We start from the raw sequence: 11526 nt of genomic DNA on the forward strand, positions 1-11526 counted from the left end.
AGAAGAAAAAGTAGGTCCAAATCTTCAACTTGTTGGCTTAGGATCAGACTTCCTTAACAGGAATCCCATAGCACAAGAAATAAAAACAAGAATAACTGGGATAGATTCAAACTAAATAGGTTTCTCTCAGCAAAGGAAACTATCAGCAATGCAAAGAGAGAGCCTACAGAGTGAGAGAATATCTTTGCCACTCATACTTCAGATACAGCACTAATTTCCAGAATATATAAGGAACTCAAAAAACTCTACACAAAGAATACAAATGACCCAATCAACAAATTGTCTAAGGATATGAACAGACGCTTCACAGAAGATCTACAAGCAATTAACAAACATATGAAGAAATGTTCACCATCTTTAGTAATAAGAGAAGTGCAAATCAAAACTACACTAAGAATCCATCTCACCCCAATTAGAATAGCGATTATCAAGAATACAAGCAACAATAGGTGTTGGAGAGGATGTGGGGAAAAAAGTACACTCATACTGCTGGTGGGGCTGCAAATTAGTGCAGCCACTCTGGAAAGCAGTGTGGAGATTCCTTAGAAATCTTGGAATGGACCCACCATTTGACCCAGCTATCCCACTCCTTGGCCTATACCCAAATGACTTAAAATCAGCATACAGAGATACAGCCACATCAATGTTCATAGCTGCTCAATTCACAATAGCCAGACTGTGGAACCAACCTAGATATCCTTCAATTGATGAATGAATAAAGAAACTGTGGTACATATATATATATACAATGGTATATTACTCAGCTATAAAGAATAATAAAATTATTGCATTTGCAGATAATGGATGAAATTGGAGAACACGCTAAGTGAGATAAGCCAATCTCAAAAAATCCAAAGAACGAATGATCTCACTGATAAGCCGATAATGACACATAATGGGGGATGTGAGGGGTGCAAGAATGGAAGAAGAAGAGACTGTGCAGAGGGAAAAAAGGGGTGGGAGGGGTGGCGGGGAAAGAAAAAATAACAGAATGTTTCAAACCTCATTACCCTATGTGAATGTATGATTACTCAAATGGTATGCTGTTACTCCATGTACAGACAGAAACAACATATATCCCATTTGTTTACAATAAAAATAAATTTAAAAAAAAAACTATATTAAATTGTTTCTAACGTGATTTCCAGCTCTGGTTCTGAGGGTCCCCTTGCATAAAACCATAAAACGATGCTGAGAAGTGAGTCTCACTGGTCCCGACTCAAGAGCGCAGCTCTGGAGCCAACCAGGGGTCTGGAACCGGACCGAGAAAGCGCCCTTCTGCGTACTCCGGCGGCCGACCCACTACCCGCTCTTAGTCCCGGAGCCCATGCTCCACACGGCTGAGCCCACCACCGCCCAAGCGCTCTTACTGCGGACGCGCCTAGGCCACGCCCCGCTAGTCCTCCGATTGGACGGTTTGGTGGAGGTGTGGCCGGGAGGTACGGGTCTAATTGGCAGGGGCGTGGCCAACGGCGGGCGGCGGAACATGGCGGAGCGCGCGAGGAAGCGGCCCTGCGGACCGGTAGGTGATTTCAGGTGGGGGTCCAGCCGGCGCCGGCGCTGCGGGGTGAGAACTACCCACGTGGGGCATGTGGCGGGTCCGGTCCGCGCTTCCCGTTCCCTGCTCCTCGCTCCTTGCGAAAGGTGCCGCACGCCGGTGGCCGCGTGTGCCCGGGACGGGGTGGCAGTCGGGGCCAAGGCCTGGGCTAGGACACGTCGCGGAGCCTACGGCCGACGGAGGCCCTGTGGTTCTCCCGCGGGGGCTGCATTCCAGAAGTGGAACCCGTCCTCATCCCGAGCCTTCTCTTCTGATTCCCGAGGCGGCTGTGGGCAGGTCCTGTCCCCTGAGCTTAGTTTCTTCTGACCCGTGGGAACTCATTCAACAGTTTAAAGCTTATTATGGCCTGAGCCCAGGTATGGTGGGTACAGGGGGTCCCTGCCCTCCTGAGGCGTTTTCTGCGGTAGAGGGATAGGTTGGCTGTGGAGCCCTGTGTGCTCCCTTCGCATTTGTGACCGTTCAGCCTCTCATTCTTAATCCTCCTCCCACTCCTACTCCAGGGTGAACATGGCCAAAGAGTGGAGTGGCGAAAATGGAAGCAACAGAGTACGTACCGGCTGGGCCTGGGGTGGGAAAGAGTGACTGTGCCCAGACCACTCCAGGAGAACACAGCCAGCCTCGGCCAGGACACAGGGAAGGACACAGTTTATTCCCTCTGTGTCTCACAGCACCCAAGAGTAGTAAGCCCTGGCTGCTCACCCAGCAATACCCCAGCATTCAGGCTGACCTAATGAGAGGGAACTGTCCATCTGACTGCTCCCAGTCACTCTTCCACCACCAATCAGGATGTTCTCTTATCCAGAGAAAGAGGAGAAAAAGAAGTGGAAGGATATGAAGTTGACAAAAAAACTGGAGAAGCAACGGGCACAGGAGGAGCAGACAAAGCGACAAAAGGAGGAGGAGGAGATAGCTGCCCAGAGGGAAAAGCAAGGTGTGTGGCTGAGTCCTGGGGAGGGGCACAGGCTGTGGCTTCAGCAGCTGGCAGAGTAGAGAATATCATATCTGGAAGAGTCCATAGTGACCATTGGGTCCAAACATCTTGTCCTGATAGAGAAACTGAGGCCCAGAGAAGAGGAGGGACTGTATTCACTGAGTCCTAACCTCCTATGTAGGTAGATTTCAAGCATCATGTCTCTTAACTTTAGACCTCCAGAACCTTGAAATTTTCTTCCCTCCCTTGCCTTGCCTTGCCTTTCTTCACCTTTCTTCCCTCTTTCTTTCTTTCTGCTGGGGATGGAACCCAGGTCCTCACACTTGCTAGGCAAGTGCTCTACCACTGAGCTACAGCCCCAGACCAGAATTTCATAATATTAATGAGTTGTTGTTGTTTTTACTTTTTTATTGAGTTTTCTGAATGCTTCAATTTCATTTTCATTTAATTTTTATTTTAATTTTTATTTTACAATGAAAATGTTTCGTTTTCCCATTATAAATAATACATGCTTAACAATGCCCCTCTGCTGCCTAGGACGGCCCTACACTCTGAGCGTGGCCCTGCCAGGCTCCATCCTGGATAATGCCCAGTCACCTGAGCTTCGTACCTACTTGGCTGGCCAAATTGCCAGAGCCTGTGCCATCTTCTGTGTGGATGAGATTGTGGTGTTCGATGAGGAGGGCCATGATGCAAAGTGAGAGGCCACCCAAGGGCCTGGGGACTCAGGGAGGAGGAAGGGGTTGCCAGGGTTGACTATGGATTCACCCTGTCCACCTGCCCAACTCCTCTATAGTACCCTGTCTAAAATGCTCAGTATGGGCTGGGGATATAGCTCAGTTGATAGAGTGCTTGCCTCACAAGGACAAGACCCCAGGTTCAATCCCCAGCACAAAAAAATGCCACAATATAATCCTTAATGGGTATAGTAACCAGGCATGGGCAATGACCACAGAGGTCAGATTAGGTGGGAGAAGCTCTAGAAAGGGACTGCAGTGACTTTTGTTTGGTTGGTCTTTGTGCTGGGTTTTGAATCCAGGGCATACACTCTACCACTGAGCTCTATCTCAAGCCAGAAATTGGAATTTGAGTCAGGTCTTTCTCTCCAGGACTGTGGAAGGAGAATTTAAAGGAGTGGGCAAGAAGGGGCAGGCATGTGTACAGTTGGCCCGTATCCTGCAGTACCTGGAGTGTCCACAGTAAGCAGTGACTTCCTTGGGCAGGAGGGGGTAGGGTGTGTGTGGGATCAACATGGAGGTGAGCTAGGAGGTGGCCTCCCCTGGGAATCTCCTGAGATCTGCATTCTTTATCAGGTACCTGAGAAAGGCATTCTTCCCCAAGCACCAGGATCTACAGTTTGCAGGTATGCCTGGTAGGCCTGACCCCACTTCCCACAGATCACCCCTCAGACACTGAGAAAACATCCAGCCCCCCACCAGGTGTCCTGGTGGAAGGCAGGCTCAGGAGAGCAAGGCCAAGCCTGATGTCAAGCAGCATGTCTATGGCAGAGCTGTGGCTTAAACTAGGGTCCCGGCCTCACCCCTGTATGCTTTAGCACCTCCCATACTCCTCCTGCTGCCCCGCCAGGGCTCCTGAACCCCTTGGACAGCCCTCACCACATGCGCCAAGATGAGGAATCCGAGTTCCGAGAGGGCATTGTGGTGGACAGGCCCACCCGACCAGGCCACGGCTCCTTTGTCAACTGTGGAATGAAGAAGGTAGGAACTGAAAGGTGGGCTGTGATAAACTTAAGGACACACACTAGCTGTGGAGGGTATGCAGGGCATATGGGTGGGGAGACCTGACTGTGAAGCCCCATTGATGCATATTTGGGTCTGGGACATGCCCAAAACAAGCCTGAAGAGATGAGGCAGAAGCAAATTTACTATTTTTTACTTATTTATTTTTGGTGCTGGGATTGAACCCAGGCCTGTGCATGCTAAGCACCTGCTCTGCCACTGAGCTGCACCCCAGCTTTACCGTTTTACTTAAAGCAGATCAAAACACAAACCAGAACCCTGCAAAAACAATTACTCAGGCTTCAGTGTGACACACAGCCTGGCCTGGGAGTAGAGCACTCATTTGCTACCTGTTGACTCTCAAGGGTCCTAGAGTCAGAGGCAGAAGCAATGAAATCTGTAGGATTTCCCCACCCCTCAAAAAGACCAGACCAGACATAAATGGCTAAATTAGACCAGGATGACACAAACAAAAGGGAAAAGCATGAGAAACTCTCAGAATAAGAGTGCCCACCAAGAGTGATAAATTCCAAAGTGGAACAGAACACAAATAATTGTCACTCATCACAGCTAGCATGTGTTAACCATTTACTTCATGCCAGAGCTTGTGCAGTGTAAGAATAGCTGCTGTTTGTGGAAGAGTTTTCAGTTTGGCAGATGTGGAGACAGGTTCAGAGAGGTTGAGTGACCTGCTCAAATGTCTACAGCCAGTAATTGGCCAAATCATCAAAATGTAAAAAACTGTGATTTCATCCGCTGGGAAATGCTCACTTCCTGTGTGTGCTAAGCCCATAGCCTTTATTACCTTGTAATAGTCCTATGAACAGGTCTGGCCTGTGCCAGAGCAGGAGGATAGTAAGTTGACCTGGACTCCCTGGGTTCCTTGCCAGCCCTGCAGTTCCCCCAGCAGGGTCTCGGGGGCAGTGCCTCCTGCTGGTTGTGGTGGGGAACAGCATCCATTTCTTCTGGTCTCTTCCCAGGAGGTGAAGATTGACAAGAACCTGGAGCCTGGACTTCGGGTGACTGTGCGACTGAACCAGAAGCAGCTTCCAGGTATCTGGAGGCTTCCTTTACTTTTATGGTGGCTTAGCCAGCCCCAGGTCTCCAAACCTCCTTCCACCTCCCTGTCCCCCTGGCTCATTTTACAGCCTCTCTTTCCCTTCCAGAATGTAAGACCTACCGGGGAACAGTTGTATCATCGCAGGACCCTCGCACCAAAGCTGGTCTCTACTGGGGCTACACTGTCCGGCTAGCCTCCTGCCTCAGTAAGGACGGCTTCCCTCTTTGAATGTCCAGCCAGCCCTCTGTCTGGGAGGTGGCAGAGAGCCTTGCTTAACCCACAGGTCAGACCAGGGTCCTTGCCCTACCATGTTGAGTGTGTCCTTGGGCAAGTGTCTTCTCTGGGGTTTGGTTTCTCTGAGTGCACTGCCTAGAATGTTCTTGAAGACTTCTGGGGAAAAGTATCAAAGCTGATTGATGGATCAGATGGGTCAACATTCTCCATGTTCTTAGAGCTGCTTCCACCCACCTTGTTTGTTTTCCCAACTACTTTCAGGCCTGGTCTCCCTCCACTGTGTTCAGTCCTCAACTTCTCAAGTGTCGTGGAGGGCCAGGGGCCCCCTTACCCGAGCCCCAGCTCCACCCCGCCCTTTCAATATAATGTACACACAGCCAAGAGCAGGACCCCCCACTGAGCTGGCCCCACCCCCAGGTGCTGTGTTTTCTGAGGCCCCCTTCCAGGATGGGTATGACCTAACCATTGGGACGTCAGAGCGTGGCTCAGATGTGGCCTCTGCCCAGGTGCCCAGCTTCAGGTGGGTGCTGCCTGGGGAAGGGGGCAGAGGCCAGAGGCCAGGGGAGGAGAAAGAGGCAGGCACCTGCCTGGTGGGGCAAAGCTGCGTGGGCTGGGCCCCTGCTGCATATAGGAGGCTGAGAGCTCTGGGGCTGTGTTCCATGGGACCTTGGTAAATAGTCATTGATCCCTTCTCTGGGTGACAGGCATGCACTTGTGGTGTTTGGGGGCCTCCAAGGGCTAGAAGCTGGAGTGGATGCTGACCCCAACCTGGAGGTGGCTGAACCCAGTGTCCTCTTTGACCTATATGTCAACACGTGCCCCAGCCAAGGCAGTCGCACCATCCGCACTGAGGTGAGCCCACCTGTGTTGATCCCCAGCCAGTGGCTGGGGCCTCAGATCTGTGCAAAATAGTTTGCAGCAAGCCTGGCCAAGGGGCCTTCTGGAGATGGGCTCCTCACCTCCTCACTACCATGAACTGGTGGCAGGGAGAAGACATGAGCGTGGGAGGGGGTCATGAATCCTGGGTGCTGTGTCAGTCCTCTGTTCCCCCCTGGGACCCAGGCAACCTGCCCTCCCCTGCTCAGGACTTCTATTTCCTTAGCTGTATGCTTAATGTTCTTCAGTGGCCCCAGCTCTGCCACGTCCTCTCCTGTGGCCTCAGTGGATATGGCTGCTGTCCCCTCAGGGTGTCACCTGCATCCCTGTTCCCTAGGACGCAGTGTGCCTCTAGATCTGAGAGCCTCAGTGCACCCACTTCTCAGCACGGAATGCTGTCCTTATGAGCACCGACAGAGGCCGTGTTACCCGACAGTCTCATGGGGTGGTGGCTTCACTGAGGGACAGCCCTGGTCTGCCTGTCCCTGAGGCCCTGCTCTGAGCCTGCCAGTAACACCCACAGCAAAAACCTGACTCCACTCCTGATACCTCAGGGAAGGCCGAGAACTCTGCCCATCATGTCCCCTCCCCAGCCCAGTGAGACTGGTGTTAGTACTGTCACCCCCATTTTATAAGCACACAGGAGCAGGGCGTGCAGATCTCAGGGTGAACCTGGCCCTTCGCCCCCAGGGCCCACTGGAAGCAGTCGGCTCGTGGGACAAGGCCTGGGTGGTCAGCCAGGGCTGGCACCTGCCTGCCTCCCGGGCCCCAGCCTGTGTTCGCTTCTCTTCCAGGAAGCCATACTCATCTCGCTGGCTGCCCTGCAGCCCAGCCTCACCCAGGCAGGCACGCGGGCCACCTGAATGTTCTGACGGGTGCAGGGTGTGGATGAAGTGGCAGTGAGAAGAGGCTGCTGCAGGTCACCAGGACAGACACGGCTCAGACTTGGCTCCAAAAATAACCATCTTTAATGCAACCCGTCCCCAGTCTCCAGGCTGCTGCCCTCATCTGCTGCCAGCAGTAATGGCCTTAAGGTTTCCTGCCCGGGCCAATATGTTTGGCACAAAGAGCAGCCCTGAGGCCCGCTCAATGCTCTCAATGGGCACCAGGAAGCGCTCCAGCGGGATGGCCTCATCCACGGGTGCGTTTGGCATCACGTAGGAGCGGAGCTCGATTTGCCCACCCGCTGCCTCCAGGATCAGCACCTTGAAGAAGTGTGTGGGCACAGCCACATGGTTCTTGCCAATTACCTGGTACTTCACATAGGACTTCCCGTCAGCTTCCGTCCTGTGGGCAGACCCAGCCACATATGACCAGGGCATCCTGGATGGACCCAAGGCTGCCTTCTCTAGGAAGCTTCCTCTGACCTGACATCTACCTTCTGCCACCCACCAGATCACCCCTTCATTGTGAGGCTTCCGTGCCCTGCTTGGCTCCTCCTTGAGGCTGGAACCCCCACACGGTTCAGGCAGAGTGAGTAGCAATAAATGCTGCTGAAAGTACCAGTCCTCTCACCTTCAGTTCACCAGCATGGACACATTTTGGCTGCCTTTCTGTCCTACAGTGGTGCACCAAGAGGGCAAGGGTCATGATAGCTGAAACCCCAGTGCCAGCACAGGGCCTGCACGTGGTAGGTGTGGGTATACTGGATGGGTGACTGGCTTCTCAGCAGCATTGCCTCCATTTCACTGAGCACTAGCTAATGATGTCCACCATCTCATTCTGTGCCCTCAATGACTGTGAGGTCACAGGTTTTAATCCCATTTTACAAGGGGAAACATTGAGGTCACTGGCCCATGGCACCAAGGGACTAGATATAAGGCCTGGATTCCATCCCAAGCTTGTGGACTTGAGAGGCAACTGGCTGTGACCCACTGCCTCACCTGGCCTTGTCCTCAGGGCACCAGAAACATCAATGACCACAGGAGCTCAGCCCTTCCACCCTGGGAGACAGAGCTGCAGAGGGACCAGAGTGAAGGCCCTGGTCAGGCAGACCTGAGGGTAGGGGAGGACAGCTTCGAGCCCAGCAGAGACAGTGAGGGCTTCCATCACTGTAGAACATGGGGCAGAAGGTGTCAGAGGAGGGAGGAAGGGAGGTTCAGGGCCTGGTGTCCATGGACAGTGTGGGCTAAGGAGGGCACCCAAAGGACTCTGGCTGCAGAAGTGGAATGAGGGCCCAAGGCAGAGAAACAGATGAGTGATGACCTGTTCTTGACCTTCAGTCTGGGGCAACAAGCCTGCTGGAGCTCAGTGGCAGCCCCAGGCCCCAGGTTGTGACCTTACCTGGGCAGGAAGAGTGGCCCTGTGCAGACATAGACATTTTGGTAGGTGCGGGTCAGGCTGCGGCTGTACTTCTCCAGGTTGTTCCAGGCGTTCTGGTTGAGGTGGGGCACCTGTGGAAGAAGTGGGCCTCAGTGGGATCATGCCTGGGACCCTTTTCCCTCTGCCACAGGGCTGCCCAGGCCCTGAGGAGGTAGGCCCACAGGCAGAGGAAACTGAGGCTCCAGGAACGAAGCACTCCATGAGCCATGTGGGTGGAGCCAGGTCCGAGCGGGCAACACTGCTGGCCACACCCCTCCAGCCATCCCTCTTGCACCCCCAGGTCTCTCAAGTCTTCTCAACTCAAAGAGCTACACAAAGAAAGGAGAATCTCTCCCCCTCTGAGGACACTGAGGGTCATTTGAGCTCTCCAGGCCTCAGGACAGGGTCTAGGAAAAATGGGTAGAGGACTGTGCCATGGGGGAAGGAGTTGGGTAGGAGGCTTGTGTCCATGGGTTTTACACAGGGCCCCCCATCATCTCCATCCGGGGTGCCAGGACCTGCTGGGAACCCACCTAGAGGTAGAGCAGGATGTCTAGGGTGCACTGACTGGCAACAGCCTGCCTGCCTGCTAGTTGTGTTCCTGGTAACTGCTCACAGGCAGACGGAGTAGAAAAGGGCTGGGATCTCAGCTCCTCTAGACAGACTTCCTGGATTCTCCTCCTCCTGTGTGGACCACGAGGTTACTTTGACTGTCTGAGCTCCGTTCCCTCAATATAGCTAATGATCAATGGGCCATGAACTGTGCTGGGTACTTTGGCTTACATCATCTTCAGTACCTCATGGCTACCACAAGGAGGTGAATAGTAGCATTATCCCCATTTTATTTTACTTATTTTGGGGGGGAATGAAACCCGGGATGCTCTACCACTAAGCTACACCCCAGTTCTTTATTTTGAGGCAGGTCTGGACTGGGCTGCCCGGGCTGGACTCGAACTTGAGATCCTCCTGCCTCAGTCTCCCCAGCCGCTGGAATTGCAAAAATGCGCCACCACCCCGGGCTCATCCCCATTTTACAGAGGAAGAAACTGAAGGTCAAGTAGGTGCCCAGGTCTGACAGCAGAGCCCTGCCCAGAGCGCTCAGTACGCATATAACTTGGGGCTCCCACTCGGCAAACCGGCTACCTGGGGCGCGACGTTGCTCAAGTAGAAGGTGTCGTCCATGGCCTTCTGGCTCCACCGATGGTTGGCGGCGGCGGCGAGGTGGCCGCGGTCGAAGCCGCTGCCGCGGTAGTCCGCGTTAGTGGCGCGATGATATGCATGCACCGAGTCATCCTCGCGGAAGTCGCACGAGCGGCGGTCGCCGTCGCCGCGGAGTCGCTCCGGCCGCAGCTGCTCGACCACCCAGAGCGCGCCGCGGGTGCGCGGGTCGTAGCACAGCACGTACGACTCGCGGCTCTTGAGCTGCGCAACCCCAGGCAGCCCGTATTTGGCCAGCTCGCCGGGCCCGCGGCCTGCTGGTCCCCCGGGCAGAGCGGGCACGACGGGAGACTCGGCCGCCGCGGCCACGGGCAGCACGGGCAGCCGGCCCAACAGCCCCGGCGTCGCCTGCGCGTTTGCACGCCGCCGCCTCCAGTGCTCAGCGGCCGCGCCCAGTCCCGCGCCCAACGCCAGGGTCAGGCCGACCCGCAGCGCCATAGCCCAGCTGCTCCGCGGCGGGGATGCGGCGCGGGCAGAGCGCAAGCCGCGACCTCCGACCAACCCCCGGAGCTCTTAAAGGGGCGCAGCCACACCGCGGGACCCACCGCGGAACTGACGCAGGGTGGGGATCGTGGAGGGTGGAATATCCTTTCCTACCACTGGCAAACGCTTCCAAGGGCTTGGGGCTCAAAACCATAGTAAGGGGGACAGGCCCCAGGTGAGCGCCGCGGCGCCCTTTCTTTGCCCCTTTAAGTCGCAGGCCCAAGGTATGGCTCCGCCTTCACCTCCTGCACCTCCGCCTTGGACCTTCCCCTCCGCACGCCACTAAGCGTTACGCGGACTCTAAAGCGCTTTCATCACTGAATTCATCCTCACAATAGCCCCCCGGGAGCTCCTAGTTGCCGGAACAAGGGCAGACCCCAGGTCCGTCAGACTCCAGAGATCTCCTAATCCTTACACCACAAAACAATCAAGAATTCTACTAGATTGGCAGTAATTTTCTTACTACCTGTCGTGAAGACAAGGGCGCAGACAGCAGAGGCCAGCAGCTGAATGGAACAGAAACCTGGTACAGTGATTTCAGAAGGCAGCTTCACAGTGTGTGTGAAAAGTCAAAAGGGTTCGTATTTTTTAAGCCACTTAGAGGACTGAGCCGGGAAAATAAACTGAGAACGAAGGAGTTCAAACACAAAGGCTCAGCACAAGAAAAGTGTGGCTAATAATAGAGGATGCAATAAGCAAAGTGCAAATAGAAACTGGCTAAGGGTATTTTTTGTACTTAGATGGAACAGTATTTAGGCCATTAAATATTTTAAAATCATACAGCAACTTTCTCACCACCTAAGGTAAGGGAAGGAACAATATACAAACACTATAAATCAAGAAAATAACAATTATGCAATAAAAATTACATTGGGGGAAAAAACCCTACATGTTATCAGATATTTTCTTTAGGTTGTAGGATATGGGGGGGGCATGTCTTATTATATACTTTTGAATTTCCAAGTTTGTGTAAGTTGTTAAAATATAATTGTAAATATTGTGGGTATATTATTTTTTTATATATGTATACAATGTGGAATGATTAACATCACCTCAAATGCTTACTTTTGTGATGAAAACATCTGAAATAACTCTTGGCAATTTAAAAATGCACAATATGAACCAC

The 11526-nt window shown here is 53.2% G+C and overlaps 2 protein-coding genes across 3 annotated transcripts; one reads left to right on the forward strand and one right to left on the reverse strand.

Moving 5' to 3' along the window:
• Positions 1–1465: 1465 nt before the first annotated feature.
• Positions 1466–7913, forward strand: Spout1 (SPOUT domain containing methyltransferase 1). Of its 2 annotated transcripts, none has more exons than XM_047524448.1 (12): positions 1466–1522; positions 2059–2104; positions 2361–2489; positions 3027–3186; positions 3599–3688; positions 3803–3852; positions 4077–4207; positions 5209–5281; positions 5395–5493; positions 5940–6042; positions 6227–6374; positions 7193–7913. In XM_047524448.1, the coding sequence occupies exons 1-12, from the start codon at positions 1487–1489 to the stop codon at positions 7259–7261; spliced, it is 1134 nt and encodes a 377-aa protein (XP_047380404.1). In that variant the 5' UTR covers positions 1466–1486; the 3' UTR covers positions 7262–7913. The 2 variants fall into 2 exon arrangements, with proteins under 2 accessions (XP_047380404.1, XP_047380405.1); XM_047524449.1 differs by lacking the exon at positions 1466–1522 and adding an exon at positions 1560–1914.
• Positions 7349–10797, reverse strand: Endog (endonuclease G). Its single transcript, XM_047524450.1, has 3 exons — positions 9843–10797; positions 8682–8791; positions 7349–7685 (listed from the first exon to the last, which is right to left on the reverse strand). The coding sequence occupies exons 1-3, from the start codon at positions 10353–10355 to the stop codon at positions 7403–7405; spliced, it is 906 nt and encodes a 301-aa protein (XP_047380406.1). The 5' UTR covers positions 10356–10797; the 3' UTR covers positions 7349–7402.
• Positions 10798–11526: the final 729 nt, after the last annotated feature.

The sequence above is a fragment of the Sciurus carolinensis genome, chromosome 14 (assembly GCF_902686445.1).
Source record: "Sciurus carolinensis chromosome 14, mSciCar1.2, whole genome shotgun sequence".
NCBI classification, from domain to species: domain Eukaryota; kingdom Metazoa; phylum Chordata; class Mammalia; order Rodentia; family Sciuridae; genus Sciurus; species Sciurus carolinensis.

Excerpts from the sequence above, each read along its gene's own strand:
- Spout1 (XM_047524448.1), top strand. The coding sequence starts at position 1,487 with ATGGCGGAGCGCGCGAGGAAGCGGCCCTGCGGACCG. Across the intron at positions 3,689-3,802 it reads CAGTACCTGGAGTGTCCACA|GTACCTGAGAAAGGCATTCT; the intron begins GTAAGCAGTGAC and ends ATTCTTTATCAG. Across the intron at positions 6,375-7,192 it reads GTCGCACCATCCGCACTGAG|GAAGCCATACTCATCTCGCT; the intron begins GTGAGCCCACCT and ends CTTCTCTTCCAG.
- Endog (XM_047524450.1), bottom strand. The coding sequence starts at position 10,355 with ATGGCGCTGCGGGTCGGCCTGACCCTGGCGTTGGGCGCGGGACTGGGC. Across the intron at positions 8,792-9,842 it reads TGAGCAACGTCGCGCCCCAG|GTGCCCCACCTCAACCAGAA; the intron begins GTAGCCGGTTTG and ends CTTCTTCCACAG. Across the intron at positions 7,686-8,681 it reads GGGCCACTCTTCCTGCCCAG|GACGGAAGCTGACGGGAAGT; the intron begins GTAAGGTCACAA and ends GTCTGCCCACAG.